At 48.8% G+C, this 26,321-nt stretch overlaps 11 protein-coding genes across 14 annotated transcripts; 5 read left to right on the plus strand and 6 right to left on the minus strand.

Annotated features, from left to right (window-relative positions):
- Positions 1-370: 370 nt before the first annotated feature.
- On the plus strand, positions 371-1,816 carry TERG_06268 (uncharacterized protein; the record flags this gene model as incomplete). Its single annotated transcript, XM_003233226.1, has 1 exon — positions 371-1,816. One exon carries the CDS (start codon positions 371-373, stop codon positions 1,814-1,816), a length of 1,446 nt encoding a protein of 481 aa, XP_003233274.1.
- Positions 1,817-2,365: 549 nt separating this feature from the next.
- Positions 2,366-3,981, minus strand: TERG_06269 (uncharacterized protein; the record flags this gene model as incomplete). Its single annotated transcript, XM_003233227.2, has 2 exons — positions 2,658-3,981; positions 2,366-2,509 (listed from the first exon to the last, which is right to left on the minus strand). Exons 1-2 carry the CDS (start codon positions 3,282-3,284, stop codon positions 2,366-2,368), a joined length of 771 nt encoding a protein of 256 aa, XP_003233275.1. The 5' UTR covers positions 3,285-3,981.
- Positions 3,982-5,523: 1,542 nt separating this feature from the next.
- On the minus strand, positions 5,524-7,301 carry TERG_06270 (uncharacterized protein). 4 transcript variants are annotated; one of them, XM_003233229.2, is made up of 5 exons: positions 7,188-7,301; positions 6,880-7,103; positions 6,780-6,803; positions 6,615-6,692; positions 6,265-6,539 (listed from the first exon to the last, which is right to left on the minus strand). In XM_003233229.2, the coding sequence occupies exons 1-5, from the start codon at positions 7,208-7,210 to the stop codon at positions 6,451-6,453; spliced, it is 438 nt and encodes a 145-aa protein (XP_003233277.1). In that variant the 5' UTR covers positions 7,211-7,301; the 3' UTR covers positions 6,265-6,450. The 4 variants fall into 4 exon arrangements, with proteins under 4 accessions (XP_047606829.1, XP_047606828.1, XP_047606827.1 ...); XM_047750125.1 differs by having other exon boundaries at positions 5,524-6,539; positions 6,615-6,803; XM_047750123.1 differs by having other exon boundaries at positions 5,716-6,692; positions 6,880-7,106.
- A 114-nt stretch (positions 7,302-7,415) lies between these two features.
- Positions 7,416-12,676, plus strand: TERG_06271 (uncharacterized protein). The gene is made up of 4 exons (XM_047748580.1): positions 7,416-11,919; positions 11,992-12,082; positions 12,182-12,534; positions 12,602-12,676. Exon 1 carries the CDS (start codon positions 7,784-7,786, stop codon positions 10,184-10,186), a length of 2,403 nt encoding a protein of 800 aa, XP_047604565.1. The 5' UTR covers positions 7,416-7,783; the 3' UTR covers positions 10,187-11,919; positions 11,992-12,082; positions 12,182-12,534; positions 12,602-12,676.
- TERG_12388 (uncharacterized protein) lies at positions 12,353-13,129 on the minus strand (the record flags this gene model as incomplete). The annotated part of the gene is made up of 1 exon (XM_047751350.1): positions 12,353-13,129. One exon carries the CDS (start codon positions 13,127-13,129, stop codon positions 12,353-12,355), a length of 777 nt encoding a protein of 258 aa, XP_047606830.1.
- A 172-nt stretch (positions 13,130-13,301) lies between these two features.
- TERG_12389 (uncharacterized protein) lies at positions 13,302-13,616 on the plus strand (the record flags this gene model as incomplete). Its single annotated transcript, XM_047751351.1, has 1 exon — positions 13,302-13,616. The coding sequence occupies one exon, from the start codon at positions 13,302-13,304 to the stop codon at positions 13,614-13,616; it is 315 nt and encodes a 104-aa protein (XP_047606831.1).
- Positions 13,617-14,437: 821 nt separating this feature from the next.
- Positions 14,438-15,207, minus strand: TERG_06273 (uncharacterized protein; the record flags this gene model as incomplete). Its single annotated transcript, XM_003233232.1, has 3 exons — positions 14,438-14,528; positions 14,602-14,921; positions 15,079-15,207. 3 exons carry the CDS (start codon positions 15,205-15,207, stop codon positions 14,438-14,440), a joined length of 540 nt encoding a protein of 179 aa, XP_003233280.1.
- A 435-nt stretch (positions 15,208-15,642) lies between these two features.
- TERG_06274 (uncharacterized protein) lies at positions 15,643-18,278 on the plus strand (the record flags this gene model as incomplete). The annotated part of the gene is made up of 3 exons (XM_003233233.1): positions 15,643-16,115; positions 16,195-17,701; positions 17,769-18,278. 3 exons carry the CDS (start codon positions 15,643-15,645, stop codon positions 18,276-18,278), a joined length of 2,490 nt encoding a protein of 829 aa, XP_003233281.1.
- Positions 18,279-18,646: 368 nt separating this feature from the next.
- On the minus strand, positions 18,647-19,478 carry TERG_06275 (40S ribosomal protein S13; the record flags this gene model as incomplete). The annotated part of the gene is made up of 4 exons (XM_003233234.1): positions 18,647-18,820; positions 18,886-18,932; positions 19,149-19,181; positions 19,277-19,478. The coding sequence occupies 4 exons, from the start codon at positions 19,476-19,478 to the stop codon at positions 18,647-18,649; spliced, it is 456 nt and encodes a 151-aa protein (XP_003233282.1).
- A 347-nt stretch (positions 19,479-19,825) lies between these two features.
- On the minus strand, positions 19,826-21,707 carry TERG_06276 (uncharacterized protein; the record flags this gene model as incomplete). Its single annotated transcript, XM_003233235.1, has 5 exons — positions 19,826-20,460; positions 20,528-20,996; positions 21,068-21,206; positions 21,287-21,408; positions 21,471-21,707. 5 exons carry the CDS (start codon positions 21,705-21,707, stop codon positions 19,826-19,828), a joined length of 1,602 nt encoding a protein of 533 aa, XP_003233283.1.
- Positions 21,708-23,623: 1,916 nt separating this feature from the next.
- TERG_12390 (uncharacterized protein) lies at positions 23,624-24,645 on the plus strand. Its single transcript, XM_047751352.1, has one exon. The coding sequence runs from the start codon at positions 24,213-24,215 to the stop codon at positions 24,639-24,641; it is 429 nt and encodes a 142-aa protein (XP_047606832.1). The 5' UTR covers positions 23,624-24,212; the 3' UTR covers positions 24,642-24,645.
- The last annotated feature ends 1,676 nt before the right edge of the window (positions 24,646-26,321 follow it).

Consider the following 26,321-nt stretch of genomic DNA (forward strand, 5'->3'; position numbering starts at 1 on the left):
AAAAGGGGTATAACTTTACAGGTAAAGCCCGTGCTTGTTATCGATAACCTAAACTGGTTTACTAACAAGATGACTATTTCTTGAGGTTAAATTCAACGTCAAAAAGTTTGACATGCAAGTTCAGATCTTGAAACGAGCAGATGCAACTGGTCATGACAACAACGTCGTTGTTTCTCAATGTCACTTTATCGTCGGCCGGTAGTAAAATCACTGCATTGCCTAGAAAGACAAGCTGCATTTGTTTCTTCACAGCGAAGACAGCTATTGACGTTAGCTATAGAAACATCATGGTAGCATGCACCCGATATACACCAATTCCCCAACTGAGATTTAAAATTAAAAATATCTGAAGGCATCATAGCTAATTCTCATGTTTTTGGGTTGCAGCGACGATACCTCTGTTGCCATTGTTGAAAAACATGGCCCCCAAACCGAAGGCACCTCGTGCCGCCGAACATCCAGGCCAAATGCAACGCTTCACTTCCTCCAAAATATCACCGCTGATAGCCGGGAATATCGCGGCATTCATCCAGTTGTATCACTAGAATCGCATCAGGCTAACTTGGCAGACCTTGTGGATAGAGCATTCTCCCATTTACCATCCCCTACTGGGTCTATTTTGGAGAAAGCTGGAGAGTCCAACCCCTATGTTTCCCGGACTATCCAACTGTCATCTACGAGCGACGGGATAGGGCCTGGCTTTACCAAGCTTAAGCCGGATTTCATATCTGTTACCCGTGGACCTGGGATGCGCTCTAATCTATCCGTAGGTTTAGAGTTAGCGAAAGGACTCTCTGTCGCCTGGCAAGTCCCCATTGTTGGTGTGCATCATATGCAGGCTCACCTGCTCACGCCGAGACTAGCGAATGCTCTTGATATAACACCTGGGTCCGAGAATGGTAACATATGTACTCTAAAGCCGGAGTTCCCGTTCATATCAGCCCTTGTATCCGGTGGACATAGCTTTCTCGCGTATTCCAAGTCACTCACAAACCATGAAACACTAGCCTCGACTGTCGATGTGGCAATAGGAGATGTCCTGGATAAATTTGCCCGTATGGCATTACCGTCATCCTACATCAACCAAAGCAAGACAACAATGTATGGCAAGCAATTGGAAGCGTACGCATTTCCAAACGGTCGTGCCGATTATATTGACTACAAGCCTCCAGCAACGAAGGGGCAAGAGGCAAGGCCTATAACAAACGCCCAGTATGGCTGGTCTCTAACCCTACCATACGCCGGCTTGAAAACAATGGCTTTTACATTCGCTGGATTATTCTCCGCCGCCCAAAGAGAGGTTGAGACCATGGCGAATGGGAAATCTGTACAACGAAAGAAGTCAAAAGAAGAAATGAACAACCTCAACCTTGATTTTCTCCCGGAGGAAGGCCGGATTGCGTTTTGCAGGGATTTTATGCGTGTTTGTTTCGAACACCTTGCTTCTCGCATTGTCCTAGCTTTAGAAAATGTATCATCTGGTGCTACCAATAGCATTGACATGGAAAAGTTGGGACCAGGGCCTCCTGTCAAAACTGTTGTTGTTAGCGGTGGTGTTGCCGCGAACCAGTATCTGCGACATATCCTGCGCTCCTTTTTGGATATACGAGGGTTCTCTGACGTCAATATTATCGCACCTCCCTTATATCTCTGCACTGATAATGCAGCAATGATTGGTTGGGCTGGCATTGAGATGTTTGAGGCAGGCTGGAGGACGTCCAGGAAGTCACAAGCTATTCGAAAATGGAACCTAGACCCTGCAGCTACAGATGGCGGTATACTTGGCCCCGAGGGTTGGGAACAGGTTACGAGATAAGACTCGCAGTAGTTTCGTTATCGTTTTGTTGGACCCATGTCTTTGGAGAATATCTCCATATTAATGAATTATCTACTGCACACAGCATACTTCCCCAACTCCAAAAATGTCCCAGAATACTTTCGAACTTTTGGTAAAGGAGTTACTGACCGCGGGGACTATAGGAAATGGGAAAAACGTTCCTGCCATACCAAAGAAAAAAGCATATAGAATAGGACCAAAAGAGTACACGAAATATGCAAGCAAGCGCCGATAGTTTCACATGATTCCGTTTAACCCATCCATTCATCCAAAAGAAACCATCGAATCGATGAGATGACGCCAGTTTTAATGAGATATAAGAGGGTATTGGCCGTCAAAAAGGGAACCATGATACCAAAATTCCAGAATGCAAGAATCAGTCCTCCCCTGACATTAATACACAAGACACTGAGCCATGCAATAAGATGAGAAAACGAACGCCATGCAGCAAATCAGATACCCTCCCTTAGAATGGGTACAGTAACAAAATAAATGTGGAGGATGAATAATGCTTCGCGAGGGGATGGATTAGTGTAAGAGGTTGTGTATGCTCAGCTTTTCGTCGTCGTGGCTATCATGGCTGCCACGACGACTGGCTGGTTCCGAAGCGCCCTGCACTAGGTCACGCTGTCCCAGCGATGGGAGAAGGGTCCTTGCACCCCGCTCAAGGCACTATGTATGCCTTGCATTAGCCTCATTTCCAACTCGAGACGGTATTTGCGGGAAAAAGGGATGAATGGGGGCTAGCGGCAGAGTAAAAAGCCAAGTAGACAGAGAACTGAACTTGGCTCAGGGGACTAACTAGCTCGTCTTGACGTACCAATTTTTCCACATCCCTCCAGTCCTCACCCACAGCCTCGGCCAAGGGCTGCCATGTCTTTTCCCGCAATTGCATGTAGTAGCTGGCGACTTTGTCAACTCGTTCGTCATTCCAGTCCGAGCCACGACGTTTGGCAATCAGTCGCTCATAGCGCTTGCGACATGCATTTGACGACTTTGTGGGAAAGTTATCCCGTTGAATCTGGTTCCAGCCATGGGCTTGGGCTCGTGCGGCTAGCAAAATCTCATCATCCTGCGCGGACCAAGGGGTTGATGCACTCGGAAGGTGGCCGGGGTTTCCAGGGCTCGGAGGTGGGTGGATAGGCAGCCTCTCAGGCATTGATAGCCGCTGTGTATACGAGAGGGGAGGGGGCATAGAGTATACAGGGGTTGCTGTTCTCTGCCAAGGATTTGCTGCCTGGGGTGCCATGGTAGAGGAGGCACCCGTCGCCATTCGGCTGGTATTCATAGCTGCCGGTATGACTGGTTTAGGCTCAGGCTTAGGTTCTGGGACTGATGGAGAGGCTGCTATTCCTACTCTGGTTTGAGAGGATAGCGCTCGCCTTCGCTTCGGAGAAGGATATGGACCAGATTTTTTCAATGATCGCGCTGGGGTCTGTTTCGGCATCTCAGTCTTCCGTTTTTCCTCAGATAAAAGGAGCTCCCCGGGGGCTGCAAAGAAAGAGAGAGGGCTGTTCGCACTTTTTATGTGGGTAGAAAAATCACTCCGTGCGCCGTCAAGGAAGTTATGCAAGGAATATGGGGATGGGAAGAGGAGAAGCCAGGAGGTGATGGCAACGGAGGGCTAGAGGGAGTTCACTGGTGTAAAAGGAGTTCACAAGTGAGGATTGGTGGTGTGTATTAGAGGGGCAAGAACAGTAGGAATAGGCATAAGCATGTGGAAACAGTCGTGAATCAAAACAAAATATTATATTGAATATGGGTAGAGAACGGCAATTAACTTGGGGAGGCGTATTAGAGTGGGTTGTATAGAGTGAAGGGTTTCAGTAGGTGTCACGCTGGCCAGCCTTGCGAGGAATTGACCTACTGTTGCCTGTATTAGCCTAGGGCGTGTGTTGATCAGGAGGCTGCGCCGGCGCAGGGAAAAATATAGAAAATATAGATGTAGACTTATATGGAGAAAGGGCAATGGACAAGGAGTGAAGCTGTCAAACCACTCAGAAAAAGAGCGTGGTGGTCTGCCAATTTGCCTAACTTTGATATGAGGTTGAGCAGGAGAACTGGTAGAAGAAGAGAAGAAGAAAGTTTGGTTCTTATATGGAAGCGGTGGATCGTCACTTGGATTTTGTACTCCAGTACCACGGTGCGCGCATGAGGCTTGTCCACGGCCAAAAGAGGGCTCTGCTCCTGCGGCCTGAGCCTGGGCCAAACACACCTGGCGCTTCGACGATGGCACGGAGAGGGGGGCAAACTGAAAAACAAATAAAGCCAATAGTGCGTTTGACGATGCTGAATTGTGCACTAGGCTGGAGTATATATGTGTCATGGGTTTCCGGAATCGCGCAAATCTGCAATGCTCACTGGTCACTGGCCGGGGGGCCGGGGGGGTATCGAGTATTATGAGCACTGGTCAGACGCATTATTAGCACATAGGCGGCTCTCTGCGAGGACCCATATTGTCATACCTGGTGAAAACGACAAAACGAGCGGGTCTGCAGTTATGGGTCGGACCCTGGTCGATTCTGAAGCAGATCTTGAGTTGGGTCGTACCCCAATATGCCAACGGGCTGCAGCTCTTGCCACGGTGCTCCCCTGACCCAGTTAGGACAACATCATCTCTCAGGCGTCTTTCTGAGAGGAGAAGCGCATAGTAATACGCAGCATGAGGGATGCATTAGCTGCCTGGCCTGACAGGGTGGTGCTAATTTTGGAAGAGGACTGGCGTTTAGGGTTCGCTGTGGTCAGACCGAGTACGAGATATGCTGCATCTCGCAGAGACAGCCTGCTGAACAGGTGTCTTTCCGGGGTTGCCATTGACCAAGGAGGCATTCCAACAGAGATCAGCGCTGGCGGTTAACTCGTTAGTTAGCTAGTCAAGTTAGTCCGTCGAGTGATTGGATCAACAGTTGGTTTGTTGACTGTCTCTTCAGGCCGTGAAGACCACAGAGGTAACTAAATCCCCGTGCCTAATAAGTACGATAGATCCCTTTCGGTAGTTACACCCCCTGCGGCCCTGGAAGGAGACTGAATCACCGTAACAGAGGGAGATACCTGCGAGACTGGCCGGACCCTCAGGCCTGGTTGATACTAAAGTTGGCGGACGGCCCGCTCCCTGGAATAGCGACCAATTGCACCGGTGGTTAGCCGCCAACCCACTCGGGCCGCATAAGCCAAGGATACACACAGCTCGTACTGACGGTACTTGTAATTGCCACTCTGGGAGTTGGCTATCCGCTGTGCAGCCCATGGGATCCTGCCAGGCAGCCGGCTCCTCATACATCCAACGCTGTATTGTTGCGCAGGCAGTCCGTGTTTTCTTTTTCATGGGTGGGCAAGGGGGCCACCGGGTGATGAAGGATACCCCCTTCTCTTCTCTCTTTGCCCCCCCTCCCCTAACTCGTTTGCATACCGCCGTTCTCTCGTTGACGTGTACATGGCGTACTGGAACCGGCCGCCGAAACGTCCTGGCTATATGACGGGAATCCCAAGATATAGCGCGCCTATATTTCGAGATGGGGACTCGGCGCGGAGTAGAGCCCAAACCAACATCTACTGCCACTATTAATAGGCGCACGGAGTAAGGCTGTTGCTATTGGCTCTCTATGCCCTGGCACGGCGCACCGTTATTTTTGTGTCAGCTACCTGTCATGCTGGGTCCGTGATTCGAGAAATGTCAGAACCAGAGACTGAGGGGCGGGCCAGGGTGCCATAGAGGACAGAGAGGGCTCCTGTGAGGCCGCCTGCCCCTGATGAAACTGGTCATACTACTTCATATGTATGCATATATGTCCCTTTTTCCGCTTTTAGTGTCGTGGCACCTTATGCTGTACATTGACTCGTGCAAGGAGGCATTGGATTGGCTTGGTGAGCGATCTCTAGCCGCCGGTCTGGTGCTAAAACGTCGAATAAATCATGCATCAGAGAAATGCCCGGGATCGTACAGCCCGTGTTATCGTCGTAGGCATTCGACAAGTAGGAGAAAGGGTTGTCATGCACCCTCAAACTGGTCTTTTTGGTCATGACAGCCCGATTAGTAAAGGGGCCATGTCAGTCTATCTTCTGAACAAACACTTGCGGTAGCACCCGAAGAAGACAAAATGTACTAATCACAAGTCGGAGAGGAGTGAGCCTTAAATATACGCATGTAGACAGAGACAGACGTGCCAGTATCTTAGAAGGCGATAAGTGAAGATATCAACCAAAGAACAGGTGTATGGGGCCAGATCCAGCAAACATGTTTCTCGATGCTCTTCCTGTATCAGGACTTTATCTGCAGGAAAGACCGTTCTTTTCGTACATGAGAAGCTGAAACTACAGTTCCCAAGAATAGCACGACATGAAACAGATTACTATTCTCAGCCCTGGCTTGAAGAAATGATCTACGGAATTCATGCAGAAATGTACGCAAAACTGTCAAGTGTAAATAAGAGATAAAAGAAATGATGCCATTCGTTCTATCTCTAGCGAGGAAGAGCGGACTAAAAATGCTACTCATTCAGTCCAGTCACGTCGATGGAGCCTCTCTATTTTCCGAGAGATGCCCCCCTTCAACAGAAGATTATGGTTGCTAGTTTGTGCAGGTTATCTAGTTCTGCCAGATCCTTTAAGCGGTATTAACCGCCCTGGACATTGGATTGCTGGAGCACAGATATTTGCTTTCGCAGCTCAAGGAAGAAATCTTTGCCGTTCGCCATAGAATTTGCTAGATCCCCTGTCAATTTCGGGTGTTTCTATAGACATGCGGATGCCGGAGTAATGGAAAGTCTGGGAGGCATACGCTTTGAACCCCAAGGTCCACTGGGTCGAACTGGATTGCCATCTTTGCCTGTTGGCCTATATATCACTGGCTGGGGTTCTTCAAAGCAAGCATCCACCACCAATAATTAGCTATACGGAGGAAAGTTTCGGTATATGGGCTGTGGGGAGCGTGGCTTCGACATACCGCCCTGTCCTCCCTTCTTGTAATCTGAGATAAAGCACCTGTGATTAGCACAAGCCGGGCTCGGTTTCGAGGGCGAATCCCACACAAAGTATGCCCGTACCTTTTCTCAGCGCATCCTTCAGTTCAACAGAGTTAAAACTTCGAACAGGAATGTGCGCTTCACGCGAGGGGCCGCTCGGAGGACCTGTCCACGTCGCAGTCGCAGTCATGTTGTTCATTTGGTTCCGATGGCCGTGGCTGCCGCTCTGACGATCTCGATATCCTCCACTATGGTGCCGCTGGCCCTGGGGACGGCCATGGTCATACCCACGGCCACCTCGCCATCTACTAGCTCACGTCAGGATAACCATAAAAAAAGGACTCCCTTCCCCAGAAAAAGGGGAAAAAGAAAAATTCCCACGTACATACCTGTCATCGCCCGCACCGCTCATGCTGCTACCAACCACGCAGAAAACACTCTTGCACTTCGCCCTTCGAAGGAGAAATCAAAAGTCGAGAAACAAGGCTGAACCAGCTTCCCCCTTTTCGCGCTTCACAGCGAGAAAGGAAAACGAAGAGGTTGAAGCTGTTTTTATGTTTCCGCATCGGGGAAAAGTCGCGCTTGTTTCCGGCGGCCAAAAAGCTTGGCATGTGCTTTACCTAAACAAGCTAGCGCGCGCCTACTCCAACCCAAAAAAGGAAAAAGAGCGAAAAAGCCGCGACAACCTCTTGGTGACGGCGTTTGAGGATAGCCGACGTTTTGACGACCTTGAAGACAACGCTGCTCTGCCGGGAGGGGATTTTCCTCCTTTTCTTTTTGTTTCGCATGGAGTTGGTTAATTTGACTGCATTGATGGACCATGATACTGCTCGTTAGGCCGCAGTGAAGCAACCCAGACGAAGAAAACAACTATTGGAAGCACGGAGACACGAAGGGAGACCCTCAGAGAAGTGAACCAGCTCGCCTCTACAATTCGATCTAATAAAGTTATTACAGCAGACAAGAGGGGGAAGGCAGCGAAGAGATGGCGTCGTCTACCGCCAACGTGCAGCGGAAGACGTCTGCAGCCCGGGCACCCAAGCCACGACCCAAAACAGCGCAGAAGGGGGCTCGAAACACGACAGTACAAGCTCCAGGAGAACCACCACGAAAGAAGCTAAAATATGTTCCTGGGGGTCCTGGAGGAGGTGGACGGTATATCGAGGTGGATGATATAGATCCGCCACCGCGAGCATCCTCGCAGATGCGAAATAAAACTAGCACTCCCCGGACTCGACCTGCTCGCGACTCCCACGCCTCTTCACGCCTTCACCCCGCAACTCCCTCTTCCTCGCGTTCGAGTCGACCGAGAACCCAGGCCCGGAGGTATAGCTCTGCTGCAGCTGCAGTATTGGCAGTAACCCAGAGTGAAGGATACATGCCTCGTGAGGAACGCGGTTGGGAAGAGTTTCACCCTGACCTTGATATTGACGCCCAGATTGCCGTATTTAGCTCAAAAGAAGTGGACGGACTGGTGAACGACGAGAATTCGTCCTCAAATGGAGCAAACGGGAATGGATTTGGCGCTAATGAGGATGGTAGCAGTACACCTAGTGGATGTCGAGGACCAAGTTTGTCCCCGTCCAAACGTCGCCTTGATAAACCGAAAAAGGCAGATGATACACCGGAGCAATCTAAAGGATTATTGCTACCAACGTCAAATCCGCGGGAAAAGCTTACGCTACCAAAGCCATCTTGGGTCGTCAAAGATCCGTTTCTACCGTTTGAACAGAAGGGAGTTGGACAGCAAAATTACGTGGACCGTACCATGGCGAGCGTAGGCTACCAGGAAAGCGACATTTTCGTTCGACACGAGAGAAGAATGATCCGGCTATCTGAAGGTGTAACAGAGGGTGATCTTGACCTAGAGCCGCCCCCGCCCACTGAGGGGGACGCTGGCCCACCTCTCCCAAACGCTGACGTGGGTAGGGTGGAGTACGACATGGACGAGCAGGATGCCAGATGGCTGGAAGAATATAACACGCAGCGAAAACTTGAAGAATTCGAGCCGATCAAACCTGCAATATTTGAAATTACCATGACTAAAATAGAGAAGGAATGGCATGCTCTAGAACGACGAATACCTAAACCTAACCCCAAACCACCCCAGACACAACGGCCGCGTTCCAGTTCTGCTGTTGCAGTGAACGGTGAGAATCCTGGCTCAGGAGAGGAACAAGATAGCAAATGCGCTGTATGTGACGACGGGGATTGTGAGAACGCTAATGCCATCGTCTTTTGTGATGGCTGTGACCTGGCTGTCCACCAAGAGTGTTATGGAGTGCCTTATATTCCTGAAGGCCAGTGGCTTTGCCGCAAATGTCAGCTCATTGGTCGAGGGTCTCCATCTTGTATCTTCTGCCCTAACACTGAAGGTGCATTTAAACAGACAAATACTGCTAAATGGTCACATCTTCTCTGTGCAGTTTGGATTCCAGAAGTCTCGATAGGAAACCCGTCTTTAATGGAGCCAGTGATTGAAATTGAAAAGGTGCCGAGAAGCCGTTGGAAACTTACTTGCTACATCTGCCGCCAGAAAATGGGAGCTTGCATACAGTGCAGTAACAAGAACTGCTTTGTAGCTTTCCACCCGACTTGTGGAAGGCGAGCCCATCTATATTTGAGGATGAAACTGACACCAGGTGCTCCCGCAATAAAGGACTCTAACGAACTCAAAGCCTATTGTGATAAGCATGTTCCACCGGACTGGCAAGCAGATCATAATACCTCTTCCGCCACCGCTCAAGCTCTGGAATACTACCGCACTGCCATGCAAGGGAAAAAATGGGGAGATAGCCAAGCCGCAGCCCTTGCCATGGGGCCGGAAACCCAAGAAGGCACGGACCCCAACGACTGCAATGCTAGACCCATAACGCCTCGATTAACGTTAACTGTTGGCGGTAACAATAAGCGAAAGCGTGCAAATCCGAATCCAAGAACGATTTGGAAATTACCCTCTGGGGCACCCGTTATCCCACGAGTTGTGCTCGACAATGTTGTGGCTTCTTTGGCCCGTTTCACAGTTCGTCAAAGAAAGCAGTATGCAGAGGATGCATGCAAGTACTGGACTCTAAAACGAGAAGCAAGGCGAGGTGCTGCATTGTTGAAGCGACTGCAACTTCAACTGGAAACATTCTCATCTATGGAAATGACCAGAAGGAATTTCTCTGGAATGGGCCGTGCGGGATCTGTACGTCTAGAACGCCGGATAGACTTTGCGGAAAGACTATATCACGACGTTGACAAGGTTCGGATGTTATGTGGCGAGGTAAAGAAGCGTGAAAAGGAAAAACTCAAGGATGCAGAAACCCTTCAAAGTATTATTGATATAGTTTACTTCCCTATACCCCCAATGCTGTGGCCGGTATTTGAGAAAGCCCATACGTAAGTTCCCAGAGTTTCAGGAGTCACTGCCTTTGGTGTTTCGTCTACTAATATTGTCCTTTTTTGCACATTCACAGATTGGATGGAAAGGGCGTATTCTTTGTTGGCTTTCAGACAATCCGGTCAAAGCTAGAAGAACGGTACTATACTTCCGTTTCTGAATTTTCTCGTGACTTAGCACAAGTTTTCACTTCGGGGATTGGAGTTGCCTCTGTTGGAGATACGGCAGAGTTACAAATGCAGATCAGCGGTCGTGCTCCTGAGCTCAGCCACGAACAACGGGAGAAACGGAAACTTGCTAAGCGAATAATCAAATCTGTTCAACCTCTACTTGAGGATGCTTTGAAGAAAGAAAGCGAGCTTAATGGCAAGCCTTATGAGAATGAGCTCAAGGGCCTTGACCTTATTCTTGAAAACAGCGTTGGCTCTCGTAGAGGATCTATCAACACCTCCTCTGGAGAAGCAGTCAACGCTGCCTTACTTACTGACATGGCAACGCAGCCGTTACCAAACGGAACTGAGATTGAAATGCAAGAGAGTGGCCTTAACCTGACTCCCGAATCTAAAAGCGAGGTTGCCGAAAAGGTACCCGAGCAGGTCAACAATGAGAAGTCCGCTCCAGAGACGAATGACGACCTTGCAGGTGATGAGGATCAAGACGCAGAAATGATGGATGCTCCAGAACTCCAGGAGAACAGCACTGAGGTGGTGACATCACACTCAGAAAAACGAGAGTCAGAAAGTGGCCCTAACGAAAGTGAACCGCCCCAATTGCCTGTGGAGAAGGCGGGAGAGCGATCCACACCCCTCCTTCAACCTCAGATTCCACGAGACAAAGCAACGCCTCCTACACCGCCTGCCAGCTTTTCAGAAGGCCAGCAGCTTCTACCCCTAGCCCAAGGTGGCATCCAGTGGTACATGCAACCTTTCGACCCTATTGGTACCACCATTCATGAAGAACGTTGGACCGGTAGGGAGCTGGTTCGGGGCATGAGTGAGGAACTTAGTGACATTGGAGACGAGGAACTTCGTGACTTGGCCGGAGACGATGATGGCGTCGAAGATGCGCCGGCTGAGCCTCCAGGGCAAGATATCGCATCTACTACGGCCCCGGAAGAGGAACCCTCCAAGTCCAAATCGCAGAAGAGTCGAAAGCGATGGCGAGGATTTAGATAACCCTTTGTTACTTGTTGTATTCTCTTTGTACCTCTCCGGAGATATCACCTCATGTCTTCACCCTTCTTCTATGCCTTTACATTCCCCTCACTAGAAAGATAATATGTAGTTAATAATGAAACGAAACCAGGATATCAGGATAATCAACGCTACCACGCTCATCTTCTCTCCTCATCTTCGGCTTACTTTTTTTTATATTGACAACGAAAAAGAGTTGCGGGAGCCAAGGACAGCATGCGCTAGTCCAGATCGAGCGATAGCTAAAAGGATCGTCTTCCTGCCCAGGTGAAGCTTTCATCAGCTTTTTGCTCTTCTCCAGACATCAAAAGGCCAACCTCCTCGATCTTTAGCCTCTCGTCTCGCACCTCTCCCTCTCTTTCACGTTGCCTGGTGCTGCAGCCTGTACTGTTTCTTCTGCTTTCTCGTGCGTTGGTGCTTGCAGCAGGCGGACCGGACGAAAGACTCAGTGGCAACTCCCCAGAGCCGCTTTTTTTTCTACACTGGATTATCGACCAACCATGGCCGACATGGAGTATGAAAATGAGAACGATCGGTTCGAAGGTAATGCTGGCCAGCACTCTCTACTTCTGCTACTGAGGCATTAACCTGTCGTTTGATTGTGAAAAAAAAAAGATCCGCAATACCGCCGACGTAGCGCGTCACCCCAGGATGCTAATCGCGCTACCCGGAACCGCAGCGCTTCTCCCAACGGCCGAACTGACCGGTAAGAAATCCATATTACCGAACTACCCTTTGATGTGCTAGTAGTGAAAGAAGAACGAAAGACAAGAGATGAAAACGAATAGTGTCTAACTTTAAATAGTGCTGAAGGAACGGATACTCGGATGAAGAATGCGGATGATGAAGAGGGAGCTCAAAACACAGGCACCAACCTGTTTGTAACTGGGATCCATCCCCGTCTGAGTGAAGCAGACGTGACTCGTCTTTTTGAGAAATATGGTGAGGTGGAAAACTGCTCTATCATGCTTGATCCTCACACCAAGGAGTCGCGTGGATTCGGGTTTGTGAACATGGCTACTCCTGACCAGGCAGAAGCGGCCAGAGAGGGTCTACAGGGCGAGGTAATCGACGGACGTACCTTGAGCATCGAAAAGGCTCGCCGTAGTCGCCCTAGAACCCCTACGCCCGGAAAGTACTTTGGGCCTCCCAAGCGAGGTATGGTCTCACCCTGAGTTTCTACAATTGATAAGAGAGACTTGCTAAAAACAAAAATGAATACCAGAACTTCGTGGACACAGTCGAGGCGGTCGTTATGATCGCTATGACGATCGTCGCGGTGGGTATGGTGGCCATGGACGCCGATACGATGACGGCTATCGCAGTTCTCGCTACGATTCCTACAGTGACCGTGGCAGTCGTCGCGATTATCGTGATGACTATGGTCACAGAGGCGTCGACCGCTATGCCACGTCCGGCCGTGATGACAGGTACGGTGACCGCGGTGACCGAGGCGACCGTGACCGTGATCGTGGGGATCGCCGAGGAGACCGTCGAGGCGGTGGCTACTATGACCGAGATGATGCTCGCGCGCAGTCTGCTTCTGGGGGTTATTCAGACGCCCCTTCCCATCGTGAGTCTTATGAGCCTTCTGGCAGTCGAGCTTACGATAACCGTTGGGACGATAGAACCGGCCCCCGCTAGGTAGGTATCCAATGCAGGCCCCCAACGACAATGGCATTTGAGTTTTGGTTCGACCCAAGCCCTGCTCGACCTCTTTACTAGGCTTGCTTTCCTGGATCTCGGTTCCCATCCCGTTTTTATCTTTGCTTCTCTTTTCCTTCTCTGGTTGTCATCCTCTGATTCTACTACTGTATTCCACACATGGTTTCTTGTCGGCATCTTCAGCTGGGATCGGTACTTAATCGGTAACGGCGGCGCTTCTATGTTTGTTACACATCACCTTTCGCTCCCACACTTCTAGCATGGCTTCGACAAAATTTCGAATAGCTGGCTCGCGGCTCACGTCTGAGGTTGAATGTCTGTTTGGCATGTCACCCGTCCGCTATAAACCAGCTGTTTCTTTGCATGTCGCTAAATATCACGAAGCATGGCGGCGGAACACAGGATATCTAAACGTTGTAATACCTTCGGCTTTTTCTCTGGTGGGCAGCAAAATCTTCCGCACCATATCTTCCCTGTTGGCCCTCCCCCTTATCGGTAGTCAGCTTGTTTCGCCGTATTGCATCTCTTCACACAAATTGAGGGTAACGACTCCTACACATTTGGCCCGGGAGTGATCTCACGCTTTCAAAGAACAAAAAACAAAAAAACAAAACACAAAACACTATCAAAACAGTTCTCAAATTTCTACAACGCTACAAAATCCTCCAGCTGGAAACCCCGCAGCGATTCGTCTTTATCGCTCTTTGCCGGTACTCGTAGTCGAAACATAGCTTCTAAGAGCTAAAGTCACTTCCTCATCTCTCTGAAGCCCTGAACCCCGTTATATTTGGCTACATGGGGGGAGGGAAAGGATTGCCCATATCCTTGTCCCTCTGCTGTGACACACTACTCCCAGGCCATGATCTTCACTTTGCCTTTGACGACGCCATCTACATATACCCATCCTCCAGATACGAAGACCCAACTGTAACATATCTCTGGTAAGTGCTTCTTTACCAGATTGCTATCACTGACGTCGAGTTTGTTAGTGTTCGTCTGTTGAAGCAGATAACAAGTTCACTTGAATGCATAGGGAAAGCGTATAATGATTGTCAATTAACTGGACAGGGGTACTCTTTCGACAGCTCAGCGTTGCTGATTTATACATATTTGCAATTGAGTCCATGCTATTACTACAGAAGTCTAAACCTTGCTAGGTTTGGCTGGCTATGAGTGATATTGCATATGATAAATTTTAAAGCATTCAGGTGCCGCAGCAGTATGCCATACTTCAATTCACTTCGTCTGGCATCTATAGCTTTCAATACATAGCCTGTAGAGCCCCGTAAAGCCCAAATGATATCCTTCGAGGAAGTCCGAAAAACATGGGTATTCATTTAGCACACTACTGTCTAGCGTGTAAATTTCCTCATTTTGGATCGGGTTCATGGCCATATCAGGCATTCGACTGTTCTCCGGCAGTCTCTCCGATTTCGCTGCTCTTTTGTATGAGATATTCCCCTAGCACCTGCAGTGGGTTTGTAGGCCTAAGGTTTTTTTAGAAAGCGATATATTAGCACTCCAAAGAAACTGATATAAAACAGAAGAATAAATACCCACTGATCCTTGGCCACCATCTTCATCCCTTCCAGAAGATATGGTACAATCTTTTCGTTCATATATATTCGTGCAGGCGCACCCGTAGCCTGGGATTGAGGGGTAGCATTGGCAACCCCGGCACCAGTAGCACCATTCCCCCGATAGGTACCTCTTGTTTCATAGCCACCGCTCATGATGATGTCCCGGTTATCGTAGTGTTTATTGGCTGAAGTCTCGTTGTCTACAGACGGAGTGACGCCACGGGAGGCGGTTGAAGCTGTAGCCGGCGGAGGAGGAGGGAAACTGGCACCAAGTTTAGGGGTGGAGTGCAATTCTAGAGGCTGATAGGCAATGCGCAACAAGTCAGTTCTCTTTTCTTATAGAGGGTATGTCTGTTGTGGGATTTATTCTGGTAGGAAGGGTATATATTCTTAGTTGTAAGGCTATAAGGTCACGGCCCAAACTAGCGGGTATTACTCATGGGGCCTCATCACATACAGTGTTGTCCTGCATGGCAGCTGTCCTGTCTTGCGGTGTTTCTCCATTGTTCTGTCTCTCTGCATTCTGGAATCCGGCGCCAGAAGGAAGCGAGGTGCCTGCCGGCAGCTGTGACGGGGCATCGGCCATGAAGAACTGGTGCTATCTAAGATCCCATAACCCTCCAATAACTATATACCAGGTCAACTGGGTGCCGTAGTTGGGCAGGTTTCTTCTCTCTTCCCTCAGCCTGCAGCTTGAGATATCAAATTGTCTCTTCTGCTGCGATTTTGGCGAGTTTGTTGCTGGAGCTTCGGATGCAAACAAGGCAAACATACGCAAAAGAAGGCTAAAGTGGTTTTGCGGCGCATCATGTGATCTCGCGTTGCCAACGCGTTTTCTCGACAGGCTGAAAAAAAGCGGCGTTTGGGACGGTTTTGTCACTTTCGCAGCGCCAGCCTGTGTTTGAGATGTGCGGAATGCGGTGATATCTGGTCCATTTGCTGGCTATGCACCCGAGTATGCAGGGCTTACTCGAATTACTTTCGTCTTGAAGACTCCCTTCCTCTCTTTTTCTCTTTGACAATGGCAGGACCCCGGCCCTCACAACCTAAGCGACGACGCACCTCATCCAGCCCAGACGACTCCTCATCGAGCAAACGATCAGGTACTGCTATTGAGAAGGATACACCTGCTATATATGGATCTGCGGCGATGGATGAAAGGTCAGGAATATCTACTGAGGAGCTCGGGCGCGATGCTCTACACTTTGACCAGGAAGCTGGCTTGGAGGAGTCCCTCCCTTCATTGAAAACAGGCGAAGATGCTGTTGAGGAATATGAGCAGTGGAAGGCTTCGCTAGATAACGAATCTCAGCTGGAAGGGACGCAGCAGTGGCTCACCCAAAGAAGATGGGTCAAAGGGGAGAGCTCCATCTATGTTGACGCTTTCAACTACGCTCTCAACAGCGTTCTTCAAGATGAGAGCCATCTCTTTAATGAAGCAGAGCAGGCCGTGTTTGATTACTGGAAAGGGCTCTCTTATGAGTCTCAATACCTGTTCGTTTCTTATACCCCTCGGTTTATCAAGACTCTATTGTTACACATCAAGAACGTCCTTTTGACAAGTAACCTATAGTTATGTTCGACTATTTCTACGCAAAACATCTGCTTGGCATCGCATCAATAAGCTGGGCTATTATCAAGACATTGCAGATATGCCAAGGGCAGTTGCCGATCTTCGAAAGACGAGAAAGTTGCCTGCATCAACTGATGACCATACACCAAGTTTTGGAGGCCTAGACTCCCCTTCAGTCACTACAATTGGTGGTGAGTTTCGGTTCGCAGACGATATGAACGAAATACAGTCAATCGAAGAAGCTTCCTCACTGCTCCTTCTTGACGAATTGAAATGTTTCGCAAGAGACCTGAAGGTTTCAGGAAAGAATAAGAAAGATCTTATCAATGGTTTATGTGATGCAAGCGCCAGTCAAACAGGGCTAAGTTGGCTTTCTTCAGCCAATCAAAAAGTGGCCGAAAACAATAAAGCTGCATCAATAGCATCACATTTCAGCAACCTCGAAACTGGAAAAAGAGGTGTTATGCTCCGACAGAAGATCTTTGACCGCACAGGTGACTGCATACGACTTTCCAGCGGCCCATTGAAACTTTTTGAACGCGTTCACCTGCTATTCTATCGTTCGACCCAATGGTCAGAAAAATCCCTTACCGCCATAATACTCGCAAAGATATCCAGAAGGCATTACCCTGATTATATTGTCAGTCGCTCGAATTCCATATTTCCATCACGTTCCGAATTGCTTGAATTTGAAGCCGCCATTCGCATCCAGTTTGATCTGGATAAGGAGATGGAATCCAACAGCTCCACAACTGACGAGAAGATACAATCTGTAAAGCAATATGCAGGAGCTGTCTATCCCCGGTGGAAGATACTCTTACAGAGAGAACAATCCAAAGAAGAGCGGTTATACGATTACGGAGAAGGTGCATATCTTCGTCGCTTTTCTCCTGCATGGGTGTACACCAGGATCATACATAAGAATTTGTGGTCTCTTGGACGGCTTAAGGACTATAAACAGGAGCACAAGACCTTAAAAGAGCTGCTGGATCAGCGCCTCTTCCACACTGCGAGGCGTGGAACTTGGTACCAGCGCAAGGCACTCCTTGAGGAGCATTACATGTGGGCAATCGATTCTACCGATACCCGGCCTGAGGATACTCGAAAGAGGGATTGGAGACAACAAGCACTCCACACTTGCGAAGACGGACTTCAAGACCCAGAATGTCATATAATTTTTCACTATGGTCTACAGAAACGGATAACGAAACTGGAGAAATCCTTGAAAATAGCGAAAAGGGAGCAGCATGATTTTTCCCATGTCATGCTCGCGAAACCACAAGAACGGACGGTGGAAGGGATCCGGATTGAAAAAGAGCTTCCAGCAAAGCAACCTAATGCGAAAATTACGGGAAATAGCAACGCAAAAAACAAAGGCCGTCCGACTGTCTGGGTTGATGAACGGGAAGGAGGAGGTGAATGTCGGGTTGAAAGCATGTGTCTGAGCTGGTATAGGGATCATGGATGGAAAGGCTTCCATTGCGAAAGTGGAATCCTTCGAACACTTGTGAGTAGTACCTAAGAAGCTCCCTGGCTTACTTCAAATTAGCTGATGGCTAACATTTTCTGATCAGTTTGGATACCTATTCTATGATGTTATATTTACCTATATCCCTAATGTCTTCCAGACTCCGTTCCAGACCTGCCCCTTGGATTTACATACGGATTCCTTTTACTCGTCTCGACTATCTGATATTAATTCAAGGCTAGCTGAGATATCAAACGGGGAAGCACAAAGGCTCATCAAGGAAGTATATATACGTGAAGCAGCAAAGCAAACTTGTGCTATAGGTATTGACTGGTCCTTTGAGGTCAATGATCTCCTCGAGATTGCTCAATGTTTTAAAGGCGAAGCATTGGCAACTATATGCAAAGTGATGGCGCAAGAGTATCAGCAACGTGGCGGAGGAATTCCAGATCTTTTCCTCTGGAGGATGGATACCAAGGAGGTGATGTTTTCGGAGGTCAAGTCAGAGAGTGACCGTTTAAGTGATACGCAACGCCTTTGGATTCACGTTCTTACAGGGGCAGGTGTCAAAGTCGAGCTATGTAACGCGGTGGCACGCGAGGTCAGGCGTATATAAACGGTGTCGAATAGATTTTTAGATAAACCGCCCTATATATATATGCCTATAATTGATACATCCAATGAGTTGATGTCACCGTCGCCCATTATAGTAATAACATAAGTGAGACTGTTTCAATATTCGTAATTGCTAGTAGCACATGCAAGAGAAAGCCAGTCAGGAAGAACTCAATTAACTATGGGAATAATATTTAAGCTCTTGCTATTGTAGAATGAGCTGCTTAGCTCCATACAAACTCCAAGCATTTCTGCCGGGTAGTTTGTTGGAGGCGCCCTGTTCCTGGTGCAGACCGCGCTATTTTGATATTTTTTATTTTCTTAGTTCCATATTTGGTCCATTGAAGTTGTGAATGTGGTTGAAATTGCTTATGCGACCATGGTGCTGGCAGTGGCACTCTCGTATCTCCAGGTTGGTGGGAGGACACCAACAGACTTGTAGTAACGAGAGAGACGGTGGATACGGGACTCAATCAAAATAAGACGGAACTTGCTGTCCTTGTCCTTGCGGTTGCGCTCAAGGTGCTTGCGGACAGCAACGGCCTAAGAAGGGAGAGATTAGTTTCTAATAGTCAGGGGTACACTTTCAGAAGGAGGGGTAGGTTTACCTTTCTGATCAACATGTAAAGGTCCTCTGGGATTTCAGGGGCGAGGCCTATACAAGTTTACAAAAATCACTCTGTCAGCCCATCATGACCAAGCAGAGGCAGTGTCGAAAGAACATGGCCCCAGAGGAGCGCTGAAAACGTTCAATCATTCTATTATGTGAGGTGACTAAGCCTAGAGAATGTTCAACGATATCTCACGTTGAAACGCTCCTCTAAACGATCATATCACCTCCCGTATGAAGGGTATCTATGTGTATTCGTACCGTTGGACTTGAGGATGCGGAGGATCTTGTTTCCTATATAGGCGAAAATATATTAGTTTAAAGAAGTTGCTGGCGCAAAAGACACGGATATCAGACGGTCCAGGTCTCAACTCCAACCATGCACATACCAGTAACAACCTTGACTTGGGCAATGCCGTGGCTATCACGGAGGACAACACCGATCTGAGATGGAGTGGCACCCTTCTTGGCCATCTTGCAGATGTGGTCGACAACCTGATCCGGAGTGGTCTTCAACCAGGCGGGAGCGGTGCGAGAGTAGGGGATGGCAGAGGCAGAAATGCCCTTGCCCTTGCTGTGAAGACGACCCATATTGACGGTGTTGGAGGTGCTGGCGAAGAGCAAAAGTTAGTGGATGAGATGTGTCGATGTCGAGAAGTTCGTTCAAGTCGCAAAATCCAAGATTTATTTTTTTATTTTTTTTTTTTTTTGGTCGCGATCCGATGTGTGATCACGTGAACGGGTGTCGCTTAGATCGTATATTTAAAAATACCAAAATTACGAATATATAAATGTATATATTACAGGGATGATCCACGTGATCAAGATAGAGGTCGTCTCGAAGGTTTATATTATAGGTTCTCCATGAAAGATGTTGAACAACTCATAAGGAGAAAGTCAGGAGGCAGCCTGAGTATGACGTGTATCAAAGGAACAGGTCAACTATTTCGCTGTATGACAGCATACCAGCAGAGGCCCAATATGCCACCGATAGCAATGGCAATAGCAGGGGGCACTCTGAACCAAGCATTCTCAGCATAGGTTATAGCCGCCACGACAACCCAAAAGGGCTCCATTCCCAGGCTTTGACCCTGTGATGCATTGGCGCTCAGATAGCCGATCTCCCAGAGGCGATACACTGCGGTGAACACCAGGCCTACTGCAGCCGAGTTCATTCCTCTGAGACAGCTTGTTGTTAGTGGATATTTCCGCAAGACACTCCAGCAGCTTTGGAACCCCACGGCCAGAGCCATGCCAGGGATGTAGATTGCAACAAACGCCATTGCAGAGCCCAGAATAGTGGGAGAATGCATTGAGGCTACTGCAAGACCACCTAGATATACGGCAAAATTGAAATTCGGCCCAGGGAAGGCCTGGATAAGGGCTAGGCCGATGAGGAAGTCTCGTGGAGAGACCCAGCCAGGCCCGACAACATACTCACGAAGTAAAGGGATGACAACTGGGCCGCCGCCAAATATCACCGTTCCGGCAAGATACAAGTTGGAAAAGAGGTCAAGGTCGAGCATGGGCTTCTCCATACCTTCGCGCACAACCAATATCGCAACGAAACTTGCTATATAGTAACTTGTCCCTTAGTTCATGGTATTCAGGGATGCTAGGGCAATATTGAGAGCACAAACCAAAGAAGAGGACGATGATCAGGATACCCCATTTCATATGCAGAGAATGAGAGTGTGTGTCCATCGGCTGATTTGAATCCGAGCCCACGAGAGTACTAGGGCTATCAGGTATTATGGTTGAACTATCTGAACGTCGAAGCTGGGGGAGATCAACCTGGGGCTCTTGCGTGCTTCCGGCTAGAATGCGGCGCCGCTGAAGTGCTAAAGACTGATTAGGAAGGTTTAATTGGACCCCCACATGATCAATGCCCGCCTCAGCGTCACCCGAGGAATTCGAGCGCCTTTGACGAAGTTTATCTCTCAACTTTGTGATGTATGGTTGAGCGATCAGATCCCATACTGCGGTCGTGCAACCACCAATCAATATAAGGATCGGAAAATACCATATGGCTTGGTAGCACAGGCCAGCCGATCCGCCAAATATAACCAGTATTCTGGTTACTTTATCTTGAATAGACTTCTCCGCTAACTGAAGACTGGTTAGCCTTTCGATCCTCTTTTTCTCTTTGCTCTTTCTTCAATGTTGATGCCAGTGTTTACCTGTACTGCTGCGAGAGCAATGATACCAACGGTCGAAGCATTCAATCCCGAAAGGAAAGCATATACTATGGTCGGAAGGTTCTGGTCAAGTTTTGCAACTCCAAGAACGAGACCGAACATTCCAATAGCACCTGGAAGGCTATGATATACCCAAAACATATTAATATCATTCTGCATATACAAGAAAAAAAAAGGGGGGTGCGAATTGGAGAAACTAACGTCCATAGGAAGAAAGCGACCACTGCAGGGAGAAAGCCTGCATGTATCATTGTTATGCAGAAGAGCATCTTTGTACTCCCAGGCCCAGGAAGCGCCTGACTTATCGCAAAGAGCTCCTGGTACTATACAACAGCCCCTCCAGGTTAGCTCAGGTGAGTTGAAGTGAGATGTGACATATTCACACCGTTTGCTCATCAACCCATGGTACTCTCCTCCCGGCGTCTGATACGAATCGCCGGTGAAGAGTTCTAAAATGCACTGGTGGACCGCCGAAGGACGTGAAACCAAGGTCAAAAGTCCGTTGAATAACGTCGGCCATGCGACTCTGAAGCTTCCCCTTGTTCGGTTCATAAGCGGCCTGGCTGGACTCGGCGGGCCCCAGGCCACGCCTAAACATATCTATAAAACTGCTTACCGCCATGACAGCGGACTTGTGTGTTAATTTTTCGCAGGCAGTGGATAGCCAGATCACAGCTGCAGCTCAGGGTCTTCACGGGGAGAGGGGGAGACCTCCTTTTTTTCTGGGGAAGCCCGCAGCGTTTAAGTAGTCCAGCTGGCCTCATGTGTCGACGATATCGACCGAGTAAACGGCGAGCTAGTTCTCGAGCCCTGGAGCGACCAGGCCGGATCGCATCATCGTCATCTGGGGTATCACAGATCACCAGACTCGAACAGCGAATTACCCTCCTAGTCGCAATATTAAGGATGCCTCCAACACAGGGTCAAGCAAGCTTCTGCTGCAGCCACGGTCGATCAGTCACGTGATGGTTCCTTTGGGTGGCCGGATTTTTTTTGGTTTTTCTATTTTTTTTTTTTTTTTTTTTTTTTTTTTTTTTTTTTTCTTCGTCTTCTATCTTTTTCAACTTCAGGCCTTTGGTATTTTTCTTTCTCAACGATGGTCAAACGTTGCGATAATCGCTGTTCAGCTGTTTGCAAGCCGTGAAAGTGAGAGATGAATTATGATGAGAATAGGTAGGAACACGCGGTGATCGGTGCTGCAGTCCATGTAGCAGCCCAGTAAGAGAGGTATGTATCGTCTATTCTCTGGTTGCGCTGAAATCTTCCACACCGCACAAATTTTTTGTCCCTTGCTTCCATGATGATATCTCACTTTACTTTTTTTCTGGTACCTCTTATGTCAGAAGCCGTGCCTCTTCCGGTCCGGCTTCAATGATCTTAATGGACTTCTGATTCCTCACAACCGATCTCGATGTCTGCATCTCTCCTTATCAGTCGATACGCGTTGACTAACGAAGCTTTTTATGCTTAGGTTTAATTCCACTGTTGTCAAATGCAAGCGTGATAAGATACATACTCACGGACTATTAACACTACGGAGAACTCTCTCGTCGGTTCCTCCGTCGAAATATCTGATCATGATGGGCGTACGGGAATAACGTATGGTTGGGGATATGGCACGCGGAGGCCTGATATCTCTTTGGAAGGTGTTAACATTCCTTGCTAAGCCAGATGCATAGCAGTAATGCACAATTGCCCACATATCAGATATTTGTGGACTAATTAATTCATTTATACCCATTTTATTTTCATTCTTTTTTATAAATATGTTATATTTACTTTTCTTACCCCGTCTTTCGCCTGTAGCAACACTTTTTCGAAAAAAAGCAGATTCCAATTTGGCTATAATGTGATATATCGTTGATATATAGACGGAAAAGCTGTATCTGATAGCATTGGAAACGAGTTTTCGGTTGCTCCGGTCTCAACTTTCCCTTCGACCTTAAAATTACCTCCGTTCGTCCATGGCCCAGCCCGTTGCCAACGCTCCAGCTCCTACATGAGCCTGGATTGTGTGCATGACGTCGATTCTGGCGATCAAACGATAAACAGCCAAAAGTCGCAGAACAGGAACCGAGCTTTAATCTCTTCCTGGTGCTAGGCAGAGACAAGCGTATCATACTTGAGTAAAGGGCCTAATCTAAGGGAACTGTTGGCCAAGGTACTTCGGTAAAGATCCTTCTTTGCTATCTGCATTTTTTTTTTTTTTTTTACTCCGTACTCCGATTTATTACTGGAAATTGAATTGGAGATGCCCGGCTGGAGGGATCAAATTGCTTGCCGCGATGTCTCAAGAAGTGGAATTCTTAAGATACTTAATACCCCATATATACAAGAAATTTGCCATCATTTTATGAACCCCATATTGCTCAGACAGAGACAGAGAAAGAAAAATCTGTGCATGCCCACGATCAGGCAGGTCGATAGCTCCATAGCCTGCCTGTCTCACCTCGGAGATTTGTTCTATCGTGAGAGTCGTTCGATCCTGCTTTGCGCCTTTCAGCCTCGGAGGTTCGCGGGCGGCTCAGGCCTCCAGGTCAACCGCCGAACCTTGCAGCGTTGGTTCTTAGCAAGAGCGAGATAAGCCTATGCGAGTGTCTGGATCTTTGGGCACATTTCAAATGTATATATTTCTTTTTTCAAGGTAAGGCCTTCACCTTATCGTCATAGCGACCTACATACCGAAGAAAACTGGAGATTAGTAAATTATTCTTGCGTGTCCTCCTGGCCCCAGCTCCATATCCAGTTCGGCAGGGGAGGGAAGAAGAGACATGTTCGTATATCCGTCGCACAAGCCCTCCAACCACCCTCATAACAATGAACTCTTTGACCACTGGGTCGGGAGATATCGGCCTGGCGTGGGCTAGCAAATAAAACGGGTGAACCCCCTTCTCGGATCCCATAGCTGGCCGGATGGGCTGGATGGCTCGCTCGCTTCTCAAGATTTCCCCCCCAAGACAACCCTGTCCTGCCAACTGCGAGCACAGGTACGTCTACCTGGGGATGGCTGAAGGACCAGGGGAGAAACTTCGATTGCGTTATTTAAACGAGCTTTCGTGACTGCCCCCCTGGGGTTATCATATGTTTGCAGGAAGGTATCCTCCGTATGTAGCCAAGGGATAGATGTATGGATTCAAGGGTATGTAAGCAGTCTGTCAGGTTCCTGGCTGGGCGAGCTGGATGGGTGGATGAAGTGAGAGTGATTGACCAGCAGCGAAACGAGGATGTGCAGCGAATCATGATGGGACATCCATCAGTTCACCGCTGGCGGGCTGCATATGGCTGGACCGTCACCAACATGCACCATACATACATACAAACAACCGTCCTTGTTGTTTCTCCAGGGATCGGGTGGACGAGGCCCGTCAGCGTCGATGAGCCCTTGCTCCAGCGCTGTGCAGCTTGGCAGGCAACGCCGTGCATGAAGAGCGAGGGTGGGATGAATGTCAAGTATTCGCAAGAGAAAGACCATCGGCATCAGCCTGGCCCTTGTCTCAGCTGCTGGATCAGAATCTCGTTGTCGATATCTGCTCTGTGCATGATGCCTCCCCCCTAAAACGAGCAGTCACAACAACCGCAACGGGAATATGAACGTGAAGATTAGAGTAAAGCAGCCTTCTTTTTTTTTTTTTTTTTTCTTTCTTTTCTGCTTTTTGTGTAAGTTTTTCTCGCCGTTCGGACATATGGGACCAATGGCTCTGCTCGTCAACAGAATTGGTGAAGTCGCGTGTTTCATTGGCCACGATGATCCCGGCGGCCGATGCAAGTCATGGCTGGTTTGGCCGCGCACGAGACGAGACGAGGTGAAGACGACGATGGCATGACGGTGACGATACATTGACCTGGGCGTCTGGGTTGTCTGATTCGTGTGCCGTCTGAGCATCCTCCTCGCATCCAGCAGCAGCATCCGCCTGTATGGGCCCATAGCAAGGCGTGGAGTATATGGCTATATGCACAGGGGGCGGAAGGCGGGAGGCAAGAGAAAGAGGAGCAGCAGCAGCAGCAGCAGCAGCAGCAGCAGCGAGTCTCTTGGACGCTGTGGGCTTGCGGGACGCCCAGGAAAGGGGAGAATTGAAGACGTTCTAGAAGTTGGACATACTTGAAGCTGAGCCTGAGGTAGAGAAAGTAGTTAGGCGGACGGGGACAGCAGGCAATCTATCTGTGGCACTCCGTCCGATTCATTACACCGTGCAGGAAACAAAAATATTGCATCTTTGACCGCCAGCGTTGTCGACCCTAAGCGAGGCCGTAGGGGGGTTGACCAGCATCCAGCAAGTACATCGATGATAGACCGAACAGCACCCGCCGATGATGCCTCCTCTCTATCTTGTGCTGTAAGTACGCATCAACGGCCGGCTTCTGCGCTGGACAGACAGGAGTATGCGGTTACTCCGTGCATCCCTGCCTGGCGGAGAGGGAGGGCCTTGTTGGCCAAAAGGCCCAGCGAATCTCACCTTATGTGAGACGCCAGAGGGAGTTCTCGTCTCCCTCGACCGCAGGCATGGTAAGTTCCGACCAGCTAAGATGCCTGCTCCCTGTCCCTGTCGCATCTTAGTTGCTTGGTGGTCCCTCTGGCGTCGAACATCCATGCATATAGAGGGCGGTTTAATAGTTAACTAACTGTATACTTACTTATACTATAACTTACTGGAGAAAAGTACAACACGCGGCCTGCACATAATAAGATATGCATAGACGCAGCCGTGCACTTCCCTATGCAGCAGGAGATCCGCCGGAAGGGAGCAGAGTCGACGAGATGCTGCACCGTATTCGCATGGTGATATCAGGACGCGGGATGCCTTGTACGTTGTAGCAAGACTGACTGACTGAGTAGCCCCTGACCAGCCGCAACGATGCCTCAACCAACACTTCAGGGCGAAAAGCAGAGCTATAGTTATGCGTTGGGAAAGGCATCTGCCGAATAAATAGTCTCGAGTCTAGCAGGGCTTTATTTCTTCTTTTCCCAGCAACGTGGAAAGTTGATAGTAGTTAGCTGACTCGAGCTCGTTGGCCTCCATAACTATTAGCCCGGCCTCCTGCCTGTCTATCTGCCTGTCCAGCCTGATGTTACACACTCTTGACGCCCTTTTGCTTCTTTTTCCTCTCTCTTGCATTTCCCTCTTGCAGCGTGGCGAAATTACCCATAATTATTGAGCTTGTTTCTTCCATTTCTCCCCGTCCTTTTGGCTGACGGAAATGGCGGGCCTGTGGAAAGACAAGAGAAAAAAAGCGCCCC

This window comes from Trichophyton rubrum (genome assembly GCF_000151425.1).
Source record: "Trichophyton rubrum CBS 118892 genomic scaffold supercont2.7, whole genome shotgun sequence".
Lineage (NCBI taxonomy): Eukaryota > Fungi > Ascomycota > Eurotiomycetes > Onygenales > Arthrodermataceae > Trichophyton > Trichophyton rubrum.

Coding starts and splice junctions, on each gene's coding strand:
- TERG_06270 (XM_003233229.2), bottom strand. CDS start 7,210: ATGAGCGGTGCGGGCGATGACAG. Junction 6,693..6,779: donor CAAGAAGGGAGGACAGGGCG/GTATGTCGAAGC, acceptor CTTGCTTTGAAG/AACCCCAGCCAGTGATATAT. Junction 6,540..6,614: donor TGGACCTTGGGGTTCAAAGC/GTATGCCTCCCA, acceptor CAGGGGATCTAG/CAAATTCTATGGCGAACGGC.
- TERG_06271 (XM_047748580.1), top strand. CDS start 7,784: ATGGCGTCGTCTACCGCCAACGTGCAGCGGAAGACGTCTGCAGCCCGG.
- TERG_12390 (XM_047751352.1), top strand. CDS start 24,213: ATGGATTCAAGGGTATGTAAGCAGTCTGTCAGGTTCCTGGCTGGGCGA.